We start from the raw sequence: 25,467 nt of genomic DNA, 5'->3' as shown, positions 1-25,467 counted from the left end.
AGGTCCATCCATGTTGTTGCAAATGGCAAGATTTTATTCTTTTTTATGGCCAGGTAATATTCTATTGTATATATCTCCATTCATTTATTCATGGACACCTATGTTGCTTCCATACCTTGGCTATTGTAAATAATGCTGTGATGAACATAGGGATGCATATATCTTTCAAATTAAGTATTTTTGTTTTCTTCAGATAAATACCCAAAAGTGAAATTGCTGGGTAGTATGGTAGTTTTATTTTTAATTTTTTGAAGACCCTCCATACTGTTTTCCATAATGGCTGCACGAATTTACAATCCCACTGACAGTGCACGAGGGTTTCCTTTTCACAACCTCACCAAGACTTGTTTGATTTATTTATTTTTTAATATCAGGTGAACAGTAGATGGGATCTTGATGAAAGCACTATCAAAATGGGCTAAATACAGCAGTCTATTTGTAAGGGAATGTCCCATTTGGCCTGCTGTCTGCATGGCCTGATGGTCCTGTTTTATTTAAGTGGCAGGTTCCCTGAAGCTACTATTTAAACTTCTATTTTAGAAATACAGCAGAATTGCTGCAGCCTGGAAATAGGTTAAAGGTTAGTGTAGTCACTGCCTCAGGCTAACTGTGGGGATGACTCTGAAAGCTTCAGCTGAGAGGATCCTACAAATTTGGGACCATTGCTGAATACAAATTTAAACTCCTCTGCAAACTCACATTACCTTAAACTTGTCCAAGTTGAATTTCATCTGCTACTGGCTGCCCAAAGCTCTTTTAAGACCAGCTGGAGCTCCCTAACAGTTTTACTGTCCAAAACAAAGTTTTATCATTAAGTTGGCCAACATACTATCTTTTTCACTTCCAATCATTAATAAACACATCTATCCAATAACTTTATCCTATAAATAGACCCCAGAGTTGTTCTCTGTCAACCTTTCACTAGAAGACTTTTCATTGTGCTTTTGTTTCTCATCATCTAATTAATCCCTGACCATATGTGGCTAGAGTCATTTAAGGAAGAACATCTGCACATTGTTGTTACCTCTGTAGGGGCAATGAGGTGAGTGAGGAGTGTGTGGGCGGGGGTGGGGGGGGGGTGGGTGGGAAGGGGAATTGAAGCCAGGTAAGTCTGTAGCTATTAATTTGGTATTCACAATAGATCGGCTTCATATGTTATTTTTTAACACTGGAGCAGTTGTGTTCTTCCTAAGAGATCAGTGTCACAGAGGGAAAGTCTCTTAATGTAAAGTATAAAAAATAATTGAAAGAAGGTATAATGGATGACACTTCTGAGTAGTGTTGTAATTGAATTTGTAGTCATTTGACAGAGTTAAGATTGTTGGGTTCTTCACTGGGAAAACCAATAAATTAACTATGGACTGCAAATAGCTGGTTAGTTTATTGATTATTGCTGTAATTACTGACTGAGCTACATATAATGGGGTATGCTTACAGTATTGACAAAACAGGAATTTGAAAATTTTATCATTAGGGAAAAAATAGCATGCTCTTCCTTGTAAGTTGAAATACTGCACTAATTATATTATCTGTTAGATGACATGCTAAGGAGAGATTTAGGAAACTGTTGTTATAAATGTATAGAATAATAAATAAACCTTTTTTTATATGTAAGACTTGCCACTGAGTAAGTTAAAAGTACAACCAATGAGGATAGTTATCATGTGTGTATTAGTTCCTTTCTGCCTCCTTCCCTTAAACATTGTGGGGGGGGGGGGGGGGCACCAGTTATGTGTAAGACACATAGTAGGCATTGCATGGCAGTACCTATTTAGGGTTTAGGAGACACAGGCCTTTTTGAAAATCTGCAAAGTTGTTTTTTCTTTTTCCAGAAAATTCATTTTACATTCTGTGACATTTCACATAATTTCAGCAACTTAAGGATCTCCTGAGGCTCATATAGACCCAGGTTAATACCTTTGATATTAAGAGAAAATACACAAGACATGGTCCCTGCCCTTGATGAACTTCCAGAAGAGAAACAGACATCGCTCCTCATAGTACCCTTTTACTTATTTTACTATTTATAGTACTGTGGTAATTGAGGGAAAGGGAAGGGACACTGACTCAGCCTTGGTAAACCAATTAGCTAAATTCTTCTGTACTTGGTCTAAAAATTTCAGTGATCTTGTTTAGGAGTTTCTGTGTCACCTATTGTTATAAACATTTCCTTCTATGTACTATTGCTCAGAAGTGGGAGATTCATAGCACTGTGCCCTCTTTCAAGATTTTTTTTCAAGTATTTTATAAGAAAGTTTCCCATATACCAGCTACTTTGATTTGGTTCTTCCTAACACCTTTATGGGGTGAGCAAGGGAGGTATTTTTCCCATTTTTACAGCAGAGATTACCAAGGCACAAATTGCATGCGTTTTTCAAGGTCACACAGCTACTAAATGTAGAGCTGGGACCTGAGATCACTCACTCACTGATTTGTCCACTTATTCATACAACCAGTTTTCCATACAGTAAATATTTATGGGATAGCAACTATCTGGCCAAGTGTTATGCAAGATGGTGGAGGTGCAGTGAACATACAATTGATTTCTTCAGGAACTCACTGTCCAGTCAGGGAGATTAACAAAAAAGGAGATAGTGTTCAGTGTGGGAGGATAAGAAAAGCTCATCACCCGGGAGAGTGGGTAAGTTCGATAAAAAATTCAAGTGTGCCCTAACCGGTTTGGCTCAGTGGCTAAAGCATCAGCCTGCGGACTGAAGGGGGTTCGATTCCAGTCAAGGGCATGTACCCTGGTTTCAGGCACATCCCCAGTAGGGGGTGTGCAGGAGGCAGCTGGTCGATGCTTCTCTCTCATCGATGTTTCTGGCTCTCTATCCCTCTCCTTTCCTCTCTGTAAAAAGTCAATAAAATATATTTAAAAAAAAAAAAGTTCAAGTGTTAAGTGCTCTGTAAGCACAAAGGGGCACCTGGTCTGTCTTTGGGGACAGAGAAGTCTCCCTGAAGAGGGTGATGCCCAGGTGGATTAAGAGGACAAGGGGACTGGGAAGGGTGTTTCGGGCGGAGAAAAGAGTAAAGGCTCAGGTGAAAGGATGCCTGGTGCACTCAGGAGGAGCTGCCCGTGATTCAGTGTCTTATGGGCAGGGAGGTGGGGAGGAAGGGAGGGTATGAGATGAGGTTGGGAAGGAAGGTGGGCAGATCATGGAGGGCCCCAGCTTGAGGGATTGGAGAGGTGGGAAGATGCAGAGTTAATAAGACTGCTGATTGAGTGTGGGGAAGAAGGAAAGCTCGGTGCTCTGGATTACTTTCAGATGCCTGGCTTGGAAAACGAGGTCACTGTGATGTCATTTACTGAGATAGTGAACCCAGGTGGCAGAAGACAGGTCTAAGGCACGTGGGAGGGGTGGGAGAGGTAGGGACCTGTTGAATCTGAGGCGCCTGTGGACAACCAATTGGTTATGTACCGAATCTAAGGAGAGAAATCTGGGCTGGAAATAAAGATTTGTGATTCATCAGCTCCTAATTAGTCTCAATGACTCCTCTGGTAATTGAAACCTTTGAAGTGGCTGAAGTTAACTCAAGGAGAGTATAAAATAAGAAGAGAAGGTTGATGAAAAACCATGGGGAACTCCAGCATTTAAAGGATGGGTGGGGGGGGGGAAACACTTACAGGAAACGGAGCACAGTGGTTAGGGAGGTAGGAAAGCCAGAGAGGGTCACTGAAGAAGGAGGGAAGGCCCCTTGTCAGCACAGGAATCTGCAGTGCACCCTGCTGCCTCATGTATCCCCAGCCTCTGAAAGATCAGGTGACCTGGCCTACCCTGTACAGGGTATGAATGAGGAAGCAAAGCTCTCCACCGGCTCAGCAGCCCACCCAGTAGCCTGCTTTATCTAGTTAAATGTTTTGTGTGTGAGAAATATCAGATAATTTACCTTTTGGCTTTTAAATAGTAAATATACATTTCTTGTTCTGAGTGCATGAACTAGAATGAAAGAATTACTTTTCTTGATTCACTGATAAAGCCTTTGTTTTGTCTGTGAAATACAGGGGTGATGATCCTCACAGAATAGGATAAGGCTGTGACAAATTAAATGAATAAATGTAGGTATGTAATGCTGAGCCCAACACAGTAGGTATTCAGTGAGTGATAGTCGTTTCTCTGTGTGGGTGTCGCTCTCCCTTTGTCTCTTCTCTTTCTCTTTTAATAGAGAACTTGTGTCTTGTAAAATTAAACTGCTGTTTTGGAATTCAGGTTTTTCATAAGGCAGATTTCCATGAAGGAAAAAACTGTTGTAATTATTGATTGAATTGTGTTTTTAGAATTAGAATTAGGTTTATAACCAATAGGAACATTGTTTGATAAACTTGCAAACAAAACAAAGCCAAAAATTGTTCCTGCTATCCCCTTGTTGAATCTGGCCCTCTGTTTCAAATTAATTAGATTTTTGGATAACTATGCTAAACTTTGTCACTTCCTTATTAAAATTGTTTAAGGATTTTGAAGAACATCTCAAAGGGACTCTGAAACTAATCTGAGTCTGGTACTGGAGATTCCATTAGCAATCACAAACCTGATTAATCTTTTACTCAGTTAGCTGATTGATTATTGCTGCAATTACTTCATGTAACGGATTCTGCAAGGGATACCAGCAGGAAACATTTTGTAACTGCTGCTGATGTATTCAGGTTGAGCACAACGTTTTATACTTTTTATACAAAATTGCTTCTGTATTTTTAAATGCTGGAGCATTTCTACTCAGAATGCTGTGCTTAATATTTTTATAGTATTAGAAGTTTCACTTTTTAATTTCTCAATTACTATTAATGCATTACAGTTTACAAAGTGCCTTCACTAATTCTATTCTGCAGTTTAATTTTGAGCTTTACAGTAACCGTGTGTCATAGAGTAGATCTCTTTACTCTAATTTGGAGGAAACTAAGGTTCACTGAGGTTAAATGACTTCTTGGAGGCCACTACAAGTTAGTAAGTGGCAGAGTCAAGACTGGACCCCATTTCGAGCAATATGTAATTATCAAGCACCTACTATGTGCAGGGATTTGTGTTAGGAGCAGTGAAAGCCAGGTTAGAATTATGGAGACTAATCTCAGGAAGTTATTTAGATAAACTTCAAATTATGACTTCATTAAAGTTATAACGGTTACTGTTATTTTTCTGTCTGACCCATGTGAAGCATCTTGGCATACAAGATTTAGGCCTGTGGTTGGTTGGTTGTTTTTTTTTTCTTTTTTTTTTTTTTTTTGTCTAGTAGAAGTCATCTTTGTCATTGTTTATGTTTTATCACTGTTTGGAACAAAATTGGAAAGAATCCCTTTAAAGGGAGAATATATAAAAACACTGAGAGGATCAAGATCTAAAAATAACTTGCTTTGCAGCTTATTAAGTGCTGTCTTCTATTTCCTCATATAAGTCCACATTAATCCTGTGCTCAGAAATGGCCAGTACTGAGACTCCTGGGTTTGAGTCCTCTACTTCTCCAAGTTCCTTGCTTATTTCACTAGGCAGCATAGCCTGCTCTGTGCCAGGAAATGCTGTGTGTGGCCCAAGTTTTATCCATGCCCCTTAGGAAATGTTGTGTAAGTAGTAGCCTGAGCTCCTAGGCTTGGTGCCTTGTTGGCAGCCTCCTGTCCTCAACAGGCCTGTTCCTCAGAGGCCAGTTGCCTGGAGTAGGCCCGCACCACGGGTTTAATTACCATCCTTTATAGTTTATCCTTGATGGTGAATTACTTTGCTGTGTGGAACACAGATTCTCTGTTAATACAAACACAGATCAAAATCAGTATTTCAGCAGGAGAAAATGTTCCCTGAGTTTGGAAGAATTGTAGAAAACAAAAAACAAATTCTACTTGCTTTGAGGAACTGGCAAGTGGCATACTTAGTATCATTACTGTGACTGAGTTAATCATACAATCCAAAGAGATGTTTATAGGTTGCTAAAAAAGTCTTACAGTGATTATAAAATATATATATAGCTTTCCAGTTGATTTGGCACAGGTTTAAAATGAAAGGAAAATCATTTTTTAAAATTTCTTTTGTGAGGTAAATAAAGTTGGAAAACAGGTCAATTTCATGCATGCAAGGTTTTATGGTAGGAAAAAAATGCATTGCACCTGTTCTGACCCTTTACATTTGAGGTTGTTTTCAGACTTGACCCCAAGCACCAGTTTCAGACAACGCTATAATTAATTTGTTAGATAAAGCATAAGGATATTTTATTTGTTTTGATTTCTAGGACTGTGGTGAAGTAGTAACTGAAATTACTAACCTATTGTACATAGCAGTTAATTAAAGAAAAGCATTAACTATAGGAGAACACCACCACTGCTGTTGTCTTGTATCAGTATAAAAAGGCAGTAATTTTTTTGACAGCCACTGATTGGAAAGTTGCTTGCAGCCTTCCAGAAGCAAGGGGGTACATGCTGTGGATCAATAACCGGCAAATTTCCCATTAAAAAGAATACCTGAGCAATGTTCCAAATAGCCACTGGCATCTTAATTTTCCAAGGAAACCTCAAACACTGGTGTGCTGAGGACAAGTCATTTTCGGACAATTTTTCCAGACTACTTGTTAACAGTTATTGCTGTCCCAAAAGGTTGACAGCCCACATGATTGATATTTCATTTACTTGTCATCACTGTTTGAGTAATAGCGACACTATGTTTCCAGGGTTTTAAGGAATATAGTCTCCTGAAAGACAGCCACTTTAGTATGTGTTCTGGAGAGTACATCGCATGTGTTTTTGCTATATGTATATACGTTTTTACATACATAGTACATCACATGTGTTTTTGTGTATGTATATAAGTTTTTACATACATAGTACATCACATGTGTTTTTGCTGTATGTATATAAGTTTTTACATACATAGAAAGAGAGGATCAGTTTCCTCTACAGTTTGAAAGCCCTTGGAGAGCAGGGTACACTTATATCAGTCCATATCTGTCATAAATTCATCTTCACTTTGTTTTTAGGGCAAAGAGCCTTAGACTTGTTAACTTTTTTATTTCCAAAATGATGTAGAATTTAAGATGTAGAAATAAAGAATTACCTTATTTCTAAGGGAAACAAAAAAACTTGATCTTATAATAATTTAATGTACATAAAAGCAATAAGAAGACAAAAATCTATATCCTCTCAAAAGAAACTTAATGTCAGCAAATAATGATCAAGGAAGAATTTTCTGAAAATGTAGTAGTTAAATAACGTGTTTTAATATAAAAATAATCTCTCAAAACACAAAACCAGAGGTTTTCATTGTTGATATTTTGCCACCAAGAACATCACTTTGTTGTTCAGTGTTAAGGAAGTAAGGGCACAGAAGTGGTTTCCAAGTTAGATGGACATAAGCTTATCGCCTCTCATATTAAGGAAAATGGGAATCAGACTGTAATATAACCTACTGAATGAATCTGTTTTTGAAGGAACGTGAAAGCTTTTTCACTTGAAACTTTATTTTTTTTGTGCCCATAATTTTAAAGTGAAATTTGATCTATACTAATGTGTTTTTAAGATTAAAGCGTAAAAGGTATGTTTGTTTGAAACTGGGCTGCCTTTTTATCAAATTATCCTATCATCTTTGGATGAGTCGTATCTTGTTTGCTTGTTCTACAGTCTCTATTACTTAGTTTTTCATGATCTATGCATTTTATACCCAAATACGAATAATGTTTGATTAACTAACTGGCAAAGAGATCCAAACTAAATGTGAGGCATCTTCATTTTGCTTTGCAAAATCCATGCGAAAAGAATAAGAAAGCATTTCACTAAAATGCCTTGTGTTATTTTTAATACATTTCATTTTCAAAATACTTCTATACATCAAATACTAACCTAGAGTCTTAATCAACAGTTTTACTTTTAAAGATAAATGACAGTGTGGAGGATAACACTATACTGGGCTTTCAATCCTGAATATTCACTATAGTCATTTTAATGTGCAAATGGGGACAAAGTATTCCCGAGGCTGATATATATACACCAGCAATTTACAAAAGTACTATGAATTAAGCAACCCATAAGTGCCTGTTCCAGTATTCATACATTACTAACTAATCTCTTTCTATAATCTCTTTGCAGTATTATTCCACAGTAATGGAACAGCAAGTAAATGGACAGTTAATAGAGCCTCTGCAGATATTTCCGAGAGGTAATGTTGAACAAATTCTAATCAACAATGATTATTTCAGTAAACTGTTTCATCAACAGTTATGTTTTCCAAAGGTTTAAATGCACATAACATGATGTTTAGCTCTTAATTTGAAAAAACAAAAAAACAAACAAACCACAAAAGAAGTATTCATTATTGTGGGGATTGCAGGCTATATTATAGTTATGGCAGATAAAATATCTAATTTACTAGAGTAAATTAAACTAACTAGATTGTTTTTTTGTTTTTGAAGTACATATTTACATTCGCTTAAAGAACACTTGGGAGGTCCACATGGTTTCTAAACCAAGGCAAATGAATGACTTTAATTTTGGGTTTTTATAAATTGTGACTCATGATGATAGTCCAGGCTGCTGTTGTGGAGAAAGCTTTCAGCTAGAACAGAAGCCAAGGTTTACCAAGGACTTTAGGAGAGAATTTTTGGTAGAATGTTTGGAGCTTGTTTTTTTAGGGTGGCTTTTTCTAAATAAGGGAAAGTTCTCATAAATGGAAATTGTTAAGTCTCCAAAAATATAAGCTGATTAAGGTAAGTCTTGGTGAATCACTTGGTCAAATAATTTGCTTTTTTCCCTTTTAGGTTTGTCATTACTAGCCTTATATCAGATATGATTGTTCACCTGTATATAAACGTTCCCTCAAAATTTGAATAATGGAGAAAAAGAGCAGTTTAATTATATAAACCATTAAGTCTTTTACCCATTATACATTGTCCCACTTGGAATCCATGTTTTCTAACTGATTGAACAGATACGGAAATTCTCTAAGTAACTCTTCTAGAAATAACTTAATTGAAATAATTAAAAGTTAAACTTACTTTCGCTAACTGATACTGTACAAATAATCATGGTATGAGTTTTCCAATTAAACATTCTAAACTTTCATTACCTATAACACTCTGAAGTTTGAATGGCTCAATTAACTAGTAGACTCTTATTTGCACTAATAAAGTCTCCAAAGGCAGGTGACTCGGCCAGCCCACAAGAGCTGGGTTCAAGAGCCGTGCTGCTCTTCTGGCAATAATGTAGGAGGTGGGATTGGGAGTACTTAGTAAATTATCAATAATAACTTATTAAAGAGATAAGTAAATAAAATTGGGCCATGGACAGTGTGTCTGAAACAAGAATTATGATTAATCTAATTCTGTTGTACTTGAGGACTAAAAACTGAAAGAAAAGAAGTGTTGCCATTTTTGTATTTTAGTCCAATAATAAGGATGCAGATTGTTTTTTAATATTTTTAGTGACTGGAAAACTTGGTCAAGTTTCAACATTGTTTCTGTACAAGGAATATTATTTCTTTTGCGAGCAGTTCTGTCAGTGTTACTCTGTATACCATTGTGCCCCCTCCCATGATAATAACAACCATTTTCAGACATCTGCTCTGTTCCGGTACTAATATTGCTGTGTTATTATTTATAATTCTCCCAACAGTTTTGCCTATTAGGTATTATCGCTTTCATTGTATAAGTAAGAATATTGAAGTTCAGGGAGGTTTAGTAATTTCAGAATCACACAGCTTATCGTGGTTAATGTACCCTTTGAATAAGAATTTTGTTTATAATATAATTTGCTGAAAGCAGAAGGGCAGTTTTCCTCTCCCGGGGCGGTGACTTCAGGCATGCACAAGGGTCCAGCGTTTGACATACCATCGAGGCTGTCCTACAATACGGACTGTAACAAAACTAGACTGCCTCCAACTCCTAATAGTAGAATTGTTTACCTTTATGCCAAGAAATTGGGGAAGCCCCCAAATCTGCATGTGGCATGTGCCCAGGCCAGCTGGGTGGAGTTTGTGCTGTGAGACCTAAAGTTCTAATGAGGCTGTCTAAAGCGGGGAAACATGTCAGCAGAGCCCGTGGTGGATCCATGTGCTAAATGTGTCTGTGACAGCACCGGGCGTGCTTTCCTCATTGAGGAGCAGAAAATCGCTGTGAAAGTACTGAAGGCACAGCACAGAGTCAGAAAGCTTTTTTTTTTTTAAAGAAGCTTTTTTGAATAATAAAAGTAATTAAAGGGCTAAAAAATATAAAAGAAAGCAGAAAGGCATATAAGTTAAAATATTAGTGGTGTGCATGGGAGAAGTTTGGAGGGGTTTGTAGGAGTGTGGAGAAGAGTGAGGTAGGGACAAGATACTGAAAAGAAGAAAATAAATGAGATGTGAGTATCACATATATTCCTAACACAGAACTGATTAGGCTCCAATAAATTATTAAATAAAGTCCTTCCATGCCACATTTAAATTTTTAAAAATATGAGACTTAGTTACTCTACCCCCATGGGTTTGTGTAGGTTATTTTTGCATGCTATTGTACAACTCTTTTAAGTTTTTTGTGGTCTTGCTTTTTGCTTACTTATGTACATCACATATAGATGTATGAGATTAAACAAATTTGTACAATTAATATATAGACATATTGGATATATTAACTGGGTCTATGTAGTTGGTTAGAGACCCTCCCTCAGACCTTAGATTCTGTGGTCAGGCCCCATGTTAAGAATTTCTGGACTGAATAAGTGAGAAAGATGGGAGATAAAGTTTCTGTTCTAGCACCAAATGTTCTCTTCATTCCAAGTAGGACAATTGCTTTGGTAACTTCTGACTCTACAACTTAGGAAATATGGGGTTACTAGGTTTTTGTTTTGTTTTGTTTTTTAATTTATCTTTATTGTTGAAAGTATTACAAATGTCCCTTTAAACCCATATTGCCCCCTCCACCCTACCCCCACCTTCACCCAGGTCTACCACACTATTGTCTGTGTCCATGGGTTATCAGATTTTCAGTCAGAAAGGTTTGAAACTGAGGAACGAGGCAGATGTTAAAAGATAAGAGTTGATACCTGTCTCTATTTGCCCCGTTAGCCACTTATTAAATAAAGCTTATGAATGTACTGGGTACTTCGGAGGAAATACTCTGAAATGTTGTCTTAGGAAGTATTAATGGTCCCTGAAGGACCAAGCATCAAATCTGTGTGACTGTTGTTTTGTTCAAAATTTTAATTTCCATTTTAAAGAAAGAAGATGTGGAGGCTTACTTTTAATGTATTTTGGAAAAACAAATAAAAATTCTTTATTAAGGTTTAGATATATTTTCTAGGAAAATAACAATAAATTTGAATATACTTGAAGTATATAAATTTAAATCTGATGTGCTTTGTAATTATTACTCATATTATTATTATTATTAAACAGCTGTAGTTCTTGTTGTCAGAAAAAGGAAAATACATGTACATCTGAGAGAGGAGAAAAAAAATCAAATTCATCCTTCCCCAAACAATCTATCAAAATTGACAGCCCCTTAACATATAATATGTAGGGCACTGTAGTTTTCAGATGGAAGCAGCCTATAGCATGGGCAGGAAGCTTTTCTATTTTTAACATTCGATGAAGAAGCATTTGCTGAATTGGAAAAATACTAACCTCTAACTCAGTGTGGTGTCAGGAAATTAATATTATTTTTCTTGGCACAGCTTTATCTTTAGACTTAAATATTAGCATATGTCAAGATTTGCAAGAAATATAGTAAAATTAGTGATATCTCTGTATTTTAATAAATTTGATTGCTTATTGCTGTGCAGACTTGTACATTCCATCTTTGGATCTCTAACAATCATTTTGGCTTTAAAAGACCCTTCTTCTACTCCTCTGTCTCCCATCTACTCCCCACTCCCCTCAAAAACTAGCTATTTTCAAAGTAGTTTAAGTGATAGCAGATACACAATGTAGTAGAGTGAGGAAAGATTGCAGAAATTTGAATTATGAAAGGAATATAATCATTTTAGCTCAGTTAACTTGATTTTTATATGTTTTAAGCAGAAATTGGAATTTATATAAGGTGGTGTCAGAAAGCTCTTTGCATTTATAAATGCTCACTCCTGCAAGTTAAAAATCCTGGTTCATAATTCCCACTTTGGGTCTTGGGAGCCACTTTTCAATCATTTCTCTCTGCTAATTTTGGTGTCACCCTCATTTCTTTTTAAACGATTCATTTTGAGCAAATTTGTAAATGGCCCTGATGTGTTCTACAATTTAGTCAATTACTGTTTCAGCCTGCAAGCCTCCTGGGGAACGGAACATACATGGCCTGAAGGTACGAATTTCAATAATTGTTTCAGTAAAGTTAGATGGATTTGTAATGCTGTGTTCCACTTATTGAAATGTCAAATAAAACTGCACTTTCTCAAGCTCTGACAAGCAATCTTTTTTTTTTCCCTTTTTTAAAATGGGAGGTGGAGGGGGATTCACCCGTAGTATTTGTTTAATATGTGTATATATTTGGATACGAGGGTTTTATTGCTATATATTTTATTATTTGGAATTGTTTTGTTGGTCTGTTTCTTCAGAATGAGCCTGGGTATTGCTCTCCACAAAGATTTATTTGAGTGAAAATATAGACTTCATTTCAGTGACTAATAAAGCACATAAGCATAGTGCCCACAGAATACCCCCTCTTCTTTTGACATATTTATGCTAGAAACATGTATCTATTTAATGTCTTTTCATTGTTCTGTACATTTCAAATTCTGGATTTCTGTTTTAAGGCTTTACATTTTAAGGAAAATTTAGCTTTTAGGTTTAAACATTTTGTAATTCATTACTTGGACTTCATTTTTTGTGAATATGGAACATTCTACAGTGTTCTGCTTAGTTTTAGAGCTGGAAGAATATGACAGCTTGAGGATCACCAGTAACCCCTGATGTATTCTTAATGTACTTTTTTGAACATATGGGTCTTGGGTTTTTGTATATGAAACAGAACAAAACAGTAAATGGAATTTTTGCTCTAGAATTAAATTCAATTCTAGACAATGAATTGAAAAAATTTTCCTAGTTATCTCTTCTTTTTCTCAGCACTGTTTAAGTATTTGAATAGTGACAGTAATAGAGTATTATATAATATACAGTTTGTATAGTTCTGTAACCTATATACTAAATAGGCTCCAACCATGGGTCTGTCTAGCATCAAACTAATTAACCTTCATAGTGAAATGACAAATTTGTGGCAAATTATAGGTTAATTAGAACTGTATCCTCAGAACGTAAAACTGATCAAGATTCTTTCTTTACTTGTAGGTGAATACCCGGGCCGGACCCTCTCAACACAGCAGCCCAGCAGTCTCAGATGCACTTCCAAGCAATAGGTGAGAGCAAGCGAGTAAGGCATGTTCATAAGCATGGTTATCTACAAAGTTGGGTGTGAGGAAGAGGTGCATGGGATATCACCTCTTTTCTATAAAACCAAAAAGATCTGTATTTTTTGGTCTCATAGAAGAAATTTGACCAGTTAGGTTACCCTAGCTAGCCACATATCAACCAAAGAGAAAGGACCTCATAGGGAAAGATGAAATTCAACATGTTAAACTGTTAATTTTGGTCTATGAAATGGTTTTCCTTCAATTACCAAATTATACAGAAAATTCAGTGCCTTTGACTATTTCATGCCTTGATGATCTGGTTTATAAATTGTTTAATGCTTTTTTTCCCCTTGCTTGTCCATCTTTTAGAAGTTTCATTATCTATTAACATCTTAACCAGAAAGAGACAAGGAAAGAGTAAAGGGGTAAAATTTAAATTGACCAGCCATGTTGTTCATTTTTGTATCTTTGGTTGCACAGGAGATTGAAACTATTTTGGAAGGAAGATAATTTTCATCACCTCATGCTACCATTGCCCCACACTGTGATGGGTACTAGAGACTTGAGCCTTTCCAAGTGTTTTTCTGACACGCTTGAGAACTTCCAGACTATCACGGTGCTCAAGTAGAAGGAGTGACCTGCTTAAGTTGATAGAATTCTAGGTCATCTTTGTTATACTAGTACATTCAGTTATTTAGCTAGAAAACATATTGTTGTACATACATACCTCAGAGATATTATGGGTTCCATTCTAGACCACCACAATAAAGGAAATAATACAATGAAGCAACTCACATGAATATTTTGGTTTCCTGGTGCATATAAAAGTTATGTTTACACTATACTGTAGTCTATTAAGTGTGTAGTAGCATTATGGCTAAAAAATATACATACCTTAATTAAAAAATACTTTATTGCTACAGAAAGGTAATATCATCTGAGCCCGCAGCAAGTCCTAATCTTTTTACTGGTGGTGGTTCTTATCTTGATGCTAACAGCTGTTGACTGGTCAGAGTGGAGGATGCTGAAGGTTGGGATGGCTGTGGCAATTTCTTAAAATAAGACAGCAGTGAATTTTACCACATCTTCCTCTCATGAATGATTTCTCTGTAGCATGTGATACTGTTTGATAGCATTTTATCGACAGTAGAACTTCTTTCAAAATTGGAGTCAGTTATCTCAAACTCTGCCAGCTGTTTTATCAACTAACATTATGTAATATTCTAAATCTTTTTTGTTATTTCAACAATCTTCACATCATCTTTACCAGGAGTAGATTCCATCTCAAAAAACCACATCCATAAGGAACAACTCATTTGTTTAAGTTTTATCATGAAATTGCAGCAATTCATTCACATCTTTAGGCTCCACTTTAAATTCTAGTTCTCTTGATTTCCACTACATCTGCAGTTACTTCCCCCAGTGAAGTCTTGAACCCCTAAAAGTCACCCATGAAGACTGGATTCAACTTCTTCTAAACTCTTATTAAAATTGATATTTTGACCTCTTCCCATGTATCATGAATGTTATTAATGGCATCTAAAATGGTGAATTATTTCCAGAAGGTTTTCAATGTACTTTGTCCAGATCCATCAGAGGAATCACTATCTATCGCAGCCTTACAAAATGTATTTCTTGAATAAGAGTTAAAAGTCATGGTTATTCTTTGGTCCATGGGCTGCAGAATGGATGTTGTGTTAGCAGGCATGAACACAACATTAATCTCGTTGTACATCTTTATCAGAGCTCTTGGGTGATCGGGCACATTGTCAATGAGCAATAATATAGGCAAGGAATTTTTTTTTTTTTTTTTTGGCACAGTAGGTTTCAATTTTAGTAGGCTTAAAATATTCAGTAAACCATGTTGTAAACAGACATGCTGTTATCCAGGCTTTGGCTGTCCATTTATGGAGTATAGGCAGAGTAGATTTAGCATAATTCTTAAGGGCCCTAGGATTTTCAGAATGGTAAATGAGCACTGGCTTCAACTTAAACTCACCAGCTACATTATTTCCTAACAAGAGAGTCAGCCTGTCCTTTGAAGCTTTGAAGTTTTCATTGACTTCTATTTCCTGAACATGTAGAGGCCACTATAGGGTTATTAATTGATCTAATTTCAATATTGTTGTATGTAAGAGAATGGGGAGGCTGGAGGAGAGAGAGACACACATAGGGAATGGCCAGTCAGTGGAGCAGTCAGAGCACACACATTTATTAAGTTTGCTATGTTATATAGATGCAGTTTATGGCTCCCCAAAACAATTACAATAGTGACATCAAAGATCACTGATCACAGATCACCATAACAAATAATGAAAAAATTTGAAATATTGCAAGAATTACTAAAATATTGCAAGAATTACTAAAATGTGACTCAGACACAAAGTGAGTAAATGCTATTAGAAAAATGGCGCTATAGATTTGATTGGTGCAGGGTTATTGCAAACCTTTACTTTGTAAAAAACATAGTACCTGCAGAGTAAAATAAAGCAAAGTGCAATAAAATGAGATATGCCTATATTTGAAGATGATCCAGAGAAGGTGATTGCTCTGTGTGTATGTATTCACATCAGTGACTGACAAACCAACATCAAACCAAAAAAAACCCTTCCATTCTGTGCCCAGGTTTTTCTGGGTTTAAGGCTGTAGCCAGTATTTGCACAGCCCTTTATCAGCTGAGATGTAGTTTAGGCTTCTACTTTCTCTTCCATACTTCTTCTTCCCCTCTTAACCCTGAGTCTTGGTGTTTTGTTTTGTTTTTGCCATGGGGACTTTACTGTAGGTAATTTAAAGTCTCAGCTCTGACTCTTATCTTTACTCCTGTCCCCTCCCCAAAGTCACTTCCTTGATTGTAGTGTCATTATATCTACCCACCAACTTTCCTGCTACAAACATACTACTCTTAAAGTATGGTTCCTTCTTAAGCATTTCATTCTGTCTTAAAATACAGCCTGGTTATTCACCAGTGAGTCATCTGTCTTGTGATCATGGGGTGAATTTTTTAGTTCTCATCCAGGGGCTTGACCTTGCCAGGCAATGCTTTGTAGCTTCTCTCTTCCTACTTGTTGGGCACGTGAACCATGGTCCAACAGAGTGGAGGCATGGGGACTGAGGGCCACTCATTACACTCAACTCATAAAGGTCAGGGCATTTAATTACTACCACTACTTGCAGAAAGATATTTACACAGGCTGATCGTGAGCCTTGAAAACACAAGACTTTCCTTGGTGTTTTAGGTCAAATTTTATCATTTTATAAAGAGAGGATAGAGTTGAAAAGATGGCAAGACAGAGAAGAAGCAGAATAAATTTTCAGTTCTCTCAGGTTTGGTTTTAACATGAGTGAATTAGCTTGGTTTTTTAAAAAGTATCATTTATACTCAGAGTATTATAAAATCTTTGGGTTGGACAGAGAGTGTCTGATCTAGTGGTTCTCAGCCTTTTGTTGTAGCATCTTCCCTTAGGCTATGACAGCCTCCCAAATCATAACAGTTTGCTCCAGTAGTGATTTCTATTATGGGAGGAATGCAACTTGAACAAGTCCTGCAGGTGATTTTAATATGCCACCTTGGCATGGCCTTGTTCTGTGCCTCATGGTGATAACTAAACAATTTTATTGAGTGTCTTCAATTCATTAGGTGCTGTCCTACGCATTAGGAATACAACGTGTTCCTTGTCCTTTAGAGCTTGCTATCTTGTAAGCACACAGACACTACCCCCCAAATCAAAAAATACAAATAAAGGCATTGGTGGTATAGTGGTGAGCATAGCTGCCCTCCAAAAATACAAATAGCTATCTATACTAATAAAAGGGTAACATGCTAATTAGACCAGGAGACCTTCCGAGAGACCTTCTGGATGTCCTTCCGGACAAAGCCATTGTGGCGAGGCCGAGGCAGAGGCAGTTAGGGGAGATCAGGCCAGGAGGGGAGGGCATTTGGGAGTGATCAGCTGATGGGAGGGGCAGTTGGGGATGAGCAGGCTGGCAGGGGTGACCAGTTGGGGGTGAGCATGCTGGTGGAGGGTGGCAGTTGGGGGCAAGCAGGCTGGCAGTGGGGGCAGTTGGGGGTGAGCAGGCTGGCGGGGGCAGGGGCAGGGGCAGTTGGGGGCGATCCGGCCTGCAACTGGGGGCAGTTGGGGGTGATCCGGCCAGCGGGGGGGGGGGAGGGCAGGGGGGGGCAAGCAGGCAAGCAGGCAGAGTGGTTAGGGGCGATCAGGCAGCAGGCAGGTGAGCAGTTAGGAGCCAGCAGACCTGGATTGTGAGAGGGATGTCCCCCGAGGGGTCCCAGATTGGAGAGGGTGCAGGCCGGACTAAGGGACACCCCCCAATGCACAAATTTTGTGCACCGGGCCACTAGTATTTTATAATTAGTTTGGAAACAAACAAGTTTTGAAGAGAGAACAGAGTAGGCAGGAATATGTTTAGATTTAGATTGCATGCTTGGGGAAGACTCTCTGGGGAAGAGTGACATTTCCCAGAAGGATGAGAAGGACTAGCTACATCAAGAGCCAGAGGAGGGCACTTCAGAGGCAGGGGAGAACATACGTGAAGGCCCGGGGTGAAAAGGAACTCAGCATATTTGTAAGTAGGCCAGTTTGGCTGTGCACAGGATGGGGTGTTGAGTTGAGGGGAGGTATGGAGAGAGAGGAGAAGAGCAATAGGGGTGATGGGCGGAAAGGAGATAGACAGGAGCCAGGTCATGCAAGGTAATGTGTTTGAATTTTCCTCTCAATATATAGATGACTTTCAGTAGGAGAGTGCCTTGGCCAGCTCTGTGTTTATGAAAGACTCTGCCTGTGGTGTGGAGAAGGAGAGGAGAAGCCCTAGTCTAAGCCTACTCTCCTTAGATGCTTGACTTCTGCTTGCCAGGTGATCATCCAGAATCTTCCTGAACATCTCTATGGCAGGAATGCTCTTTATTCGCCAAGGCAGCCTCTTCCGTTTTCATGTAGCTGAATCTCAGAACACTCTTTTTCATGAACCGAGATTTGTCTCCCTTTACTACCCACTCAAAGATTTGGTTTAGCCATAGAACAGGGCTGTTCTCTCATAGAACAGGGCTGTTCTCTCATAGAACAGGGCTGTTCTCTCTTCTAGGTGATAACTCGCCGTCGTCGTCCCTCTAAACATCCTTCTCTGAGATTTCCGATCTCAGTGAATTCTCCCATATCTACTCCAGATAACCTGCCAGTCATCCTGCACAGCCTCCTGGGGTTCCCTCAGCCCCACATGCAGTCATTCCCTACCTCTGAATCATTCTGGAGTTTTGTCTACTTGCCAGCACCCCTGTTGCTATAAAGTTTGTTCAGGGTCTAGATCATTGCTACAGCCTCCCAATAGTTTCCTCCCTCCAGTCTTGCCCCATTGAAGTCCCTCCTGCACACTGCAGTCAGAATTGTCTTGCTGATGTGAGTTCTAAGCCTATCATTCCCTCTTTTACTGCTTCTCACAAACTGCAAGGAGAAGTGTACCCTCATGGCAGGTGAGCAGTGGCCTTTTACAAGTGCGTCCTCTGCCCATTCTGGCCCCCAGCCTGCCACTTTGCCCCCTCTTATCCAACATTCCAGGTCTGCTGGTAAATGCGTGGTGCCCTTAATGGTCACGTTTCCTCTCACTACTGGGGGTTTTCACATCTGCTGCCTCTTTCCTGCTTTGTTCCTCTTTTAATCCCTTTCTTCACCTTCAGTCTGGCTAATTTTGGTCATCTTTGAGGAACAAAACTGTTATCTTCTAAAAACCATCCCTGATTATTACCCACTTCCTCGTCTATACCAGGTACCCCTTCTATGAATTCCTATAATCCCCCTGTGCTTGCCTTACTATAACAGTTAGCACATTGTATTATAATCTCTGTCCCCTGTAAATTCTGTACTCTTTGAGGACAGTGACTATAACTTATTCATTGTCTAATTCCTGGCATAATTCTTGGGATATAGGAGATAGTCAGTAATGCTTGAATGAATGAATGAACGAACTAATTTAGATTCCCTTTAAGTCTTTTCTCTGGATTAAATTCTCCCAATTCATTCAGCTTTTCTTTAAAGCCTTTTTTTTTTTTTTAACTGATTTTTCAGAGAGAGAGAGAGGAAGGAAGAGGGAAAAAGATAGAAGCATGGATGAGAGAGAAACATCTATTGGCTGCCTCCTGCACGCCCCCTACTGGGGATGCAGTTCTGGGCATGTGCCCTGACCTGGAATCTAACCAGTGACTTCTTGGTTCATGGATCAGTGCTCAACCACTGAGCCACACTGGCCAGGGTTATTCAGGCTTTATGACATTATTTCTAGTCCTCTCACCGTTTTACTCTTCTTTGGATGCCTCAGTGTCCCTCTTAAAGTGTCATAACCAGGTTAAAATTGTATCACATTTAAATTTTAAAAAGACTTTAAAAGTGATTTTTAAAAGTCACTGTGACCATACAGATAAATAAAATATTGAGTAAACTGGGCCACAAAGAAAATGTCAGAATACACAGATATAATTTTTTACCAGACAAAGCTGGTAGCCAGATATTGGCATAATGAATGAAATCAGCTTTTTCCTCTGTTACTCTCAAACGCAGGAATCCGTCTTTGCCTTAGGTAGGTGGCTGTTTGTTAAATTGAGTTTAATAATCTACATGGTGTTCCTAGGCCACAATTACAGAATTTAAGTCCCATTGCCAAGGCAAAGCCTTTCCCCAACATCTTGGTTTTTGCCTTCTATGAAATTAGAATGATTAGACTTTCTATCTACCTCTGGTGTTAAAAGATTGATGAAGTTGTATTAAGGAATCACGTTTTGTTTCTTAGATGAAAGGTATTTTGTAAATGCAATGAATCAAAATGTTATTATTTCAAGTTGTGTAATAAAATGGAATATCTGTGGAGAAACATTGCCTGAGCATTCTTTGCTTATTTCTTTTTTACAAAAATTGCAGCTATTAAATTGGGAGTCATCTATGGGAATAGAATGATCTAAATGTTTTTCAGGGGGAAAAAGTATGAGTATGTGTTAAGAGAGAGAGAGACTGACTTTGAGCAAGGTCTATACTTTAATTTTTTAAATATAAATTAGGAATAACTATACCCCACAGGCCAGTTTTCCTAAACTAATGCATAGGGATATAGTTATTGTAAGGATTAAGTCAGGATAATAAGTAATAGCATTTAGCACAGTGCCTGGCGTGTGGTCATCACTTAGTAAATGTTAGTTTCTATTTTTTAATTTTTTTAACTGGACTGATTTTAGGCAGTTATTTTTTTATATATGTTTCAGCTTTGGTTCCATTCTACAAAATTCATTACTCCTGCTTCAGTGCATGAATTCTTAGATTTGGGAGGACATTGTTAAAGTTTGGAACCCTTGGTTGAGGTCATGTTTTATAAAATCAGGGGAAAGTAGAGACTAAAGCTTTATAGTCTTCATTTGACCATAGCAAAAGTTTAAGAAGTATTTAGAAAGAAGACTGTTTATTACTTAGAATAGTGTGTGTGTATGTGTGTGTGTGTGTTTGTGTATGTGTCCAACATATAATAATAGCCAGAACAATTATCACTATTTATCAAACACATGCCAAGTCACTGGGCTAGGTTCAAGGGTGCAAAGGGAATGGAATATATAGATAGGTGAGTAAGATGTGGTCTGCGTTCTCAGGGATCTTTCAGTTTGGGGGGAGGTGTGGTAGGTTGAATGACATCTATCTACACAGATGACTAACACAGGGAGAAGATTTACTTTGGAAGTTGAGGTTCAGAGAGAATAAATAAATAACCTGTCCCAGAGCACACAGCTAGTGAGTACCAGGATTTATTTCCACTACACATTTGCTTCCCAGGAAGTGAATTTGAACTCCAATGATAGTAAAAGATCAGGATTTAAATCATCTTATCTTTTGAAGTTCTGTAACCTTTGTTTGATGTGAACATTCTAAGAGTACATCATTAAGTACTTTGTATTTAGCAGATAAAGAGTCCACATAAAATAGCCACTGAAAGGCTACCCAAAGGCAGCAGAACTAAGCCAAAAAAAGTCACGGAAGTAGTCTACAATATTCTATCTTCATTTTGACTGTAGGCCTCTTTATTGCTTTAAATTACTAATAGGGTTGCAGTCACTTTATTAATAGTTTTGCCATTTGGCCAGTTACTTTTGAAAAAATATCATACAAGGAGAAGGATGAAAAGAGTATAGTCTCTGTATATATGTTTTTACTCTGGAATTTTCAATGGTGTTCAAAGATGTCAATGATCTTGCCATTAAAAATTATGTTTTCCCTTTCCAGCTTAAAGAAGTCTTCTGCTGAACTGAAAAAAATATTAGCCAATGGCCAGGTAGGTGTCATTGTTAATGTTTTCAGATAGTAGTAACTTATTACTGTCTAGTTTTTGTATCCATAAACTTAAACAGATAAAGAATCCATGAATGTCTTCTTGTCATAAATGAATTACATGGCTTAATTTGATTGGCAGAACAATTTGCAGCACGTTTTTCAAACTGTGCTAATGGGTTTCACTCCCGGCAGATTGAAGTACCATGCACACACCCTGCTGCCTTCTCAGTTTAAAAAAAGTTAATCAGTTCTGAACAAGTGTGTCAACCCATGGGTTGTCGAAATGGCCCTGTATCCTGAGGTGACTGTTTCTTTCATTATCTTCGGGGAGAAAAAATAAACCAAACTGTTACTTTCTCACAATAGCACACTTCTTTTGTACTGAAACTGGCTTTTCAGGGAAATAGAATAACAGCAGATCTTTGGCATTTAAAATTCCGAGGCTTTAGGAGCTCTGGTTTGCCTAGTCGACTGGCCATCTTAAAGCCGCATGACCTAACCCACCCAGTGAGGGACAAACGGGCCTGCAGGCAACTTATTTCTCACTAATTTTGATTCAAGTAAATGGACACATCTGAAATAGTATAGTGCTTTTAAACATACATTGGTAAATTAAGCTACCTACAGGGTCCTCGATTCTTCAATAGCAACATAAATGTGTTTTAATGTTTGCTATAGAGGAAGCCCTTTGATAGCCTTGGAGGCAGGCGCCTGTCCATTGCGATTAAGCCTGCCTATTAGGCTCTATTGACTGAGACATCTGTGTCACTGCAAATAAAAGACTCTTATTGATTTTCTTAACTGCTGTTCACTTCCCGTCCATGTTTCGAAGGCTGAAATCTTAATTATCTCAGATGCTTATTCAGTGCCTTCACACACTGACCTCTCCAAGCCTCATTGGCATTTCATGAATCAAGTACTTGTAGTGGAGCATGTCAAGAAGACAAAGCTGGGTCCTCATGCTTGTCCTTTAATATCACCTGTAACTTTATGGCCTAATAGATGGGTGTGCCTTAAAACGGTGACTGTACGGTGGTGCTCTTGGAAGCCTGCCGTAGTTAGTGCACAATCCCTTGAATACAGTTGGAAAAAGTAAGCTGATCTGGTTTTAACATCTGATCGTCATCCAGAATGTGTGGGTTCTCGTCCTTACACACTGTATGTACATGAAGACGAATCTGGTGTTGTAGGTGTAATCTTTATGAATTTCAGATCCTATTTATCTAATATTTTTAACTTTAAGCAGTCAGAGAATGGCTTAGATTGAGGGTCACATGTGTGTCCCTCTGGTGCCCTGTGTGTGTTCAGAATCAGTTATGAAACAAACCGGACTAAAAGCACAGCCTAGGATATTTACTTTGTTTTTTCCCTGGGATATTTATGTATCTTCAACATCTTGTTACTAATTGTAATTTATGTATGAGTCGCTTGTGTTCTTCAGCTGGAAAATATATTTCAAAATTGACATAAATTAAGAAGCTTTAACTACATTTGTTCAACCCAGGCAATGGAAAATAACCTGTCATAGATTCCCCTTTCAGAAATGAAAAACAGTTTATTTCCACTGCAAAAATAAACATCCAGAAATGTTGCTTGTGTTTTGACAACAAACCTAGTGCCATAAATATCGTAGTGGTCTCAGTTATGAGGTTCCCTTCAGTGGAAGATTGTCACGACAGTGATTTTTGATGCTTAAAGATTGTATTGCTTTCCCTTGGGAATGTGATAACCCCACATTAAACAGTATGGTGTTTTCTTTCTCTTAAGGATAAGCCTTCTTTATATTTACACTCATTCACAAAAACAAACACAATTGGAAGTCTTCAAAAATTCCTCTTTATTCTACCAATTCCTCAATTCCTTGATGCTATAGGGTAACTAAAGAGTGAGTGAGATTGCATTGCAGCGAGGTAATGTGCACAATTGTGGGCATCAATAAATTTCTGGGCTGAATACTGACACCCCTTGATATGGAAGATGTAAGTCACATTTAACGATACTTTAACACTTGAGCATAGTTTTTTATTTTAGTGGTTTATGCTCTCAAGCATTAATAATGATTTGCCTTTCCACTAGCCTCCACTTAGATTTAATAAGGAATTCATATTAATCATTAAAAGAAAGGGACATGATTCTTCAAGATAATCAAATATTGACAGGTTAGAAATAGCTTTCTGCCTGGGTTCATTGATATAGGTTATGTGATATAAATATTTATTTCTTTTCTGTCACTCAGAGTAAATGCCACCAATTGATTCAGCATTGATATAGTGTCAACAGTTCATAAGAAACATTTGACTGGCTTGTATTTTCCGATTAGTCTCTGCTCTATAAAGTGGGATTTACTAAATCTCTCCAATTGTCTGCTCATAGAGTGTGACTGCTTTCTGAAACCATTATTGCTTCGATTTGTGAAGCAAAGGTCTAGTGATAGGACTAGTTTCTGTCAGACCTTTACATATAAAATAAGGATTAATTGAGCATTTTTATTTTAATGATTTATAAGCGATAAATACTGATTCTTCTTAACACAGACAGACAATAAACAAAGAATATTTTCTTTGCTGATTCATAATTGAATTCCATTTCATTTTTCCCATTAATTTCATTAATATTATATTAAATCACGCACTTTTTTAAAAGTTTAACATTTAGTCATTGGACTAGAGACACCATTTTTCTGTTATTGCTTAAGTAGAGGATTCCTTAAGGTATTTTTTGGCATGTTTTATTTAGAACTATAAATCAGTACCAAATATGTGTTTTCTGGATGTGTTTTTTTCCCCACTTTAGTTTTAGTGTGCTATCATCTATTTAACATTGGCTCTTGATTTGAAACTGAAAAAAAAAAAAAAAAAGCCCAGTGGGTCAATTTAAAGGATTTAAAAAGTGCACAGTTACTCCAAGTATGTGTAACTTTGACCTTTGCATTTCTAAAGTTGTTTTTCCTCTTTTTAATTTTAGATTTTGTAGGAGATTTTATGACAGTATTTTGTTATTGCTAATAAATCAAGCATAATTGTACTGAGAAGTCACAGATCTAGAACTGATTCTGATCCTGCTGCATGTTTGACTAGTATTTTGAGAACTTCAAATGCCTTAAGAAAAACTTTTTGTTTTAAAAAAACAAAAGGAAGAGGAAGAAAAATAGGTATTATACTATAAAATTAGCTTTAAAATCTATTCTCACCAGTATATAAAACTCTTAGATTCTTACAGTTCATCTTACTGAAACATAAATGAGACTGTGTATGTAAGTCCAGACTACATGACACCCCACACAACACACTCTTTCTGCCCTGGGTGTCGTGCCTACGTTTCTTTCACCGCACCTGCCTCTATTTCAGCAGGAGCAGAGCCCAGTGCTAGTCATTTCTCCCAGGTCATTTTGGCAGCTGACAAGTAATCGTAACTCTCTTGGCTTTTTCTTTCTCCACCCTCACATCTGTTATTCTGTCTTTTATTTGCCTTTTTTTTCTTAGTCAAAACAAGGAAACTGAGTTATATTTAAAATTTATTTTGGTATCTTTGTTGAATAAAACTTTTATTTCACCTCTTTTCTATGTAAAATGGTATGTGATTTTTAAAAGTTTTCTTCTTAAAAACAAATACCATAACTAATGAAATTGCTTTTAACTTGTGAGTGCCCTTGAGTTGATTATTTTCCTTCCTCTGGGCAGTGACCATGGATGGCGAGGCTGTCCATTCATACTTACACAGATCAACTGCTAAGATCGAGCCTCTAGTGGAGCACATGAAAGACAGTTCTAGCCATGACTGGTTGTTGACTAGTTATATGACCCATGTGAATTGGGCTAAATGGTTAAAATGCTATATAATTCTGTGGTTATGAGATCTGATCCTAACTATTGTATTATT

The 25,467-nt window shown here is 37.5% G+C and overlaps 1 protein-coding gene across 7 annotated transcripts in view; it reads left to right on the top strand.

Annotated features, from left to right (window-relative positions):
* Nucleotides 1–25,467, top strand: part of MAP2K5 (mitogen-activated protein kinase kinase 5) — a 273,560-nt gene that overhangs the window by 32,644 nt on the left and 215,449 nt on the right. For 6 of the 7 annotated variants that reach the window (XM_054716099.1, XM_028141851.2, XM_008139092.3 and 3 more), the window contains exons 4-7: nucleotides 8,054–8,123; nucleotides 12,191–12,231; nucleotides 13,215–13,282; nucleotides 21,541–21,589. In XM_054716099.1, the coding sequence (XP_054572074.1) occupies nucleotides 8,054–8,123; nucleotides 12,191–12,231; nucleotides 13,215–13,282; nucleotides 21,541–21,589 (228 nt within the window). The remainder of the gene's footprint in view (nucleotides 1–8,053; nucleotides 8,124–12,190; nucleotides 12,232–13,214; nucleotides 13,283–21,540; nucleotides 21,590–25,467) is intronic. The other variant, XM_054716100.1, reaches the window with a different exon arrangement.

The sequence above is a fragment of the Eptesicus fuscus genome, chromosome 5, assembly GCF_027574615.1.
Source record: "Eptesicus fuscus isolate TK198812 chromosome 5, DD_ASM_mEF_20220401, whole genome shotgun sequence".
Lineage (NCBI taxonomy): Eukaryota > Metazoa > Chordata > Mammalia > Chiroptera > Vespertilionidae > Eptesicus > Eptesicus fuscus.
This window is presented reverse-complemented; position numbering and strand designations above follow the sequence as displayed.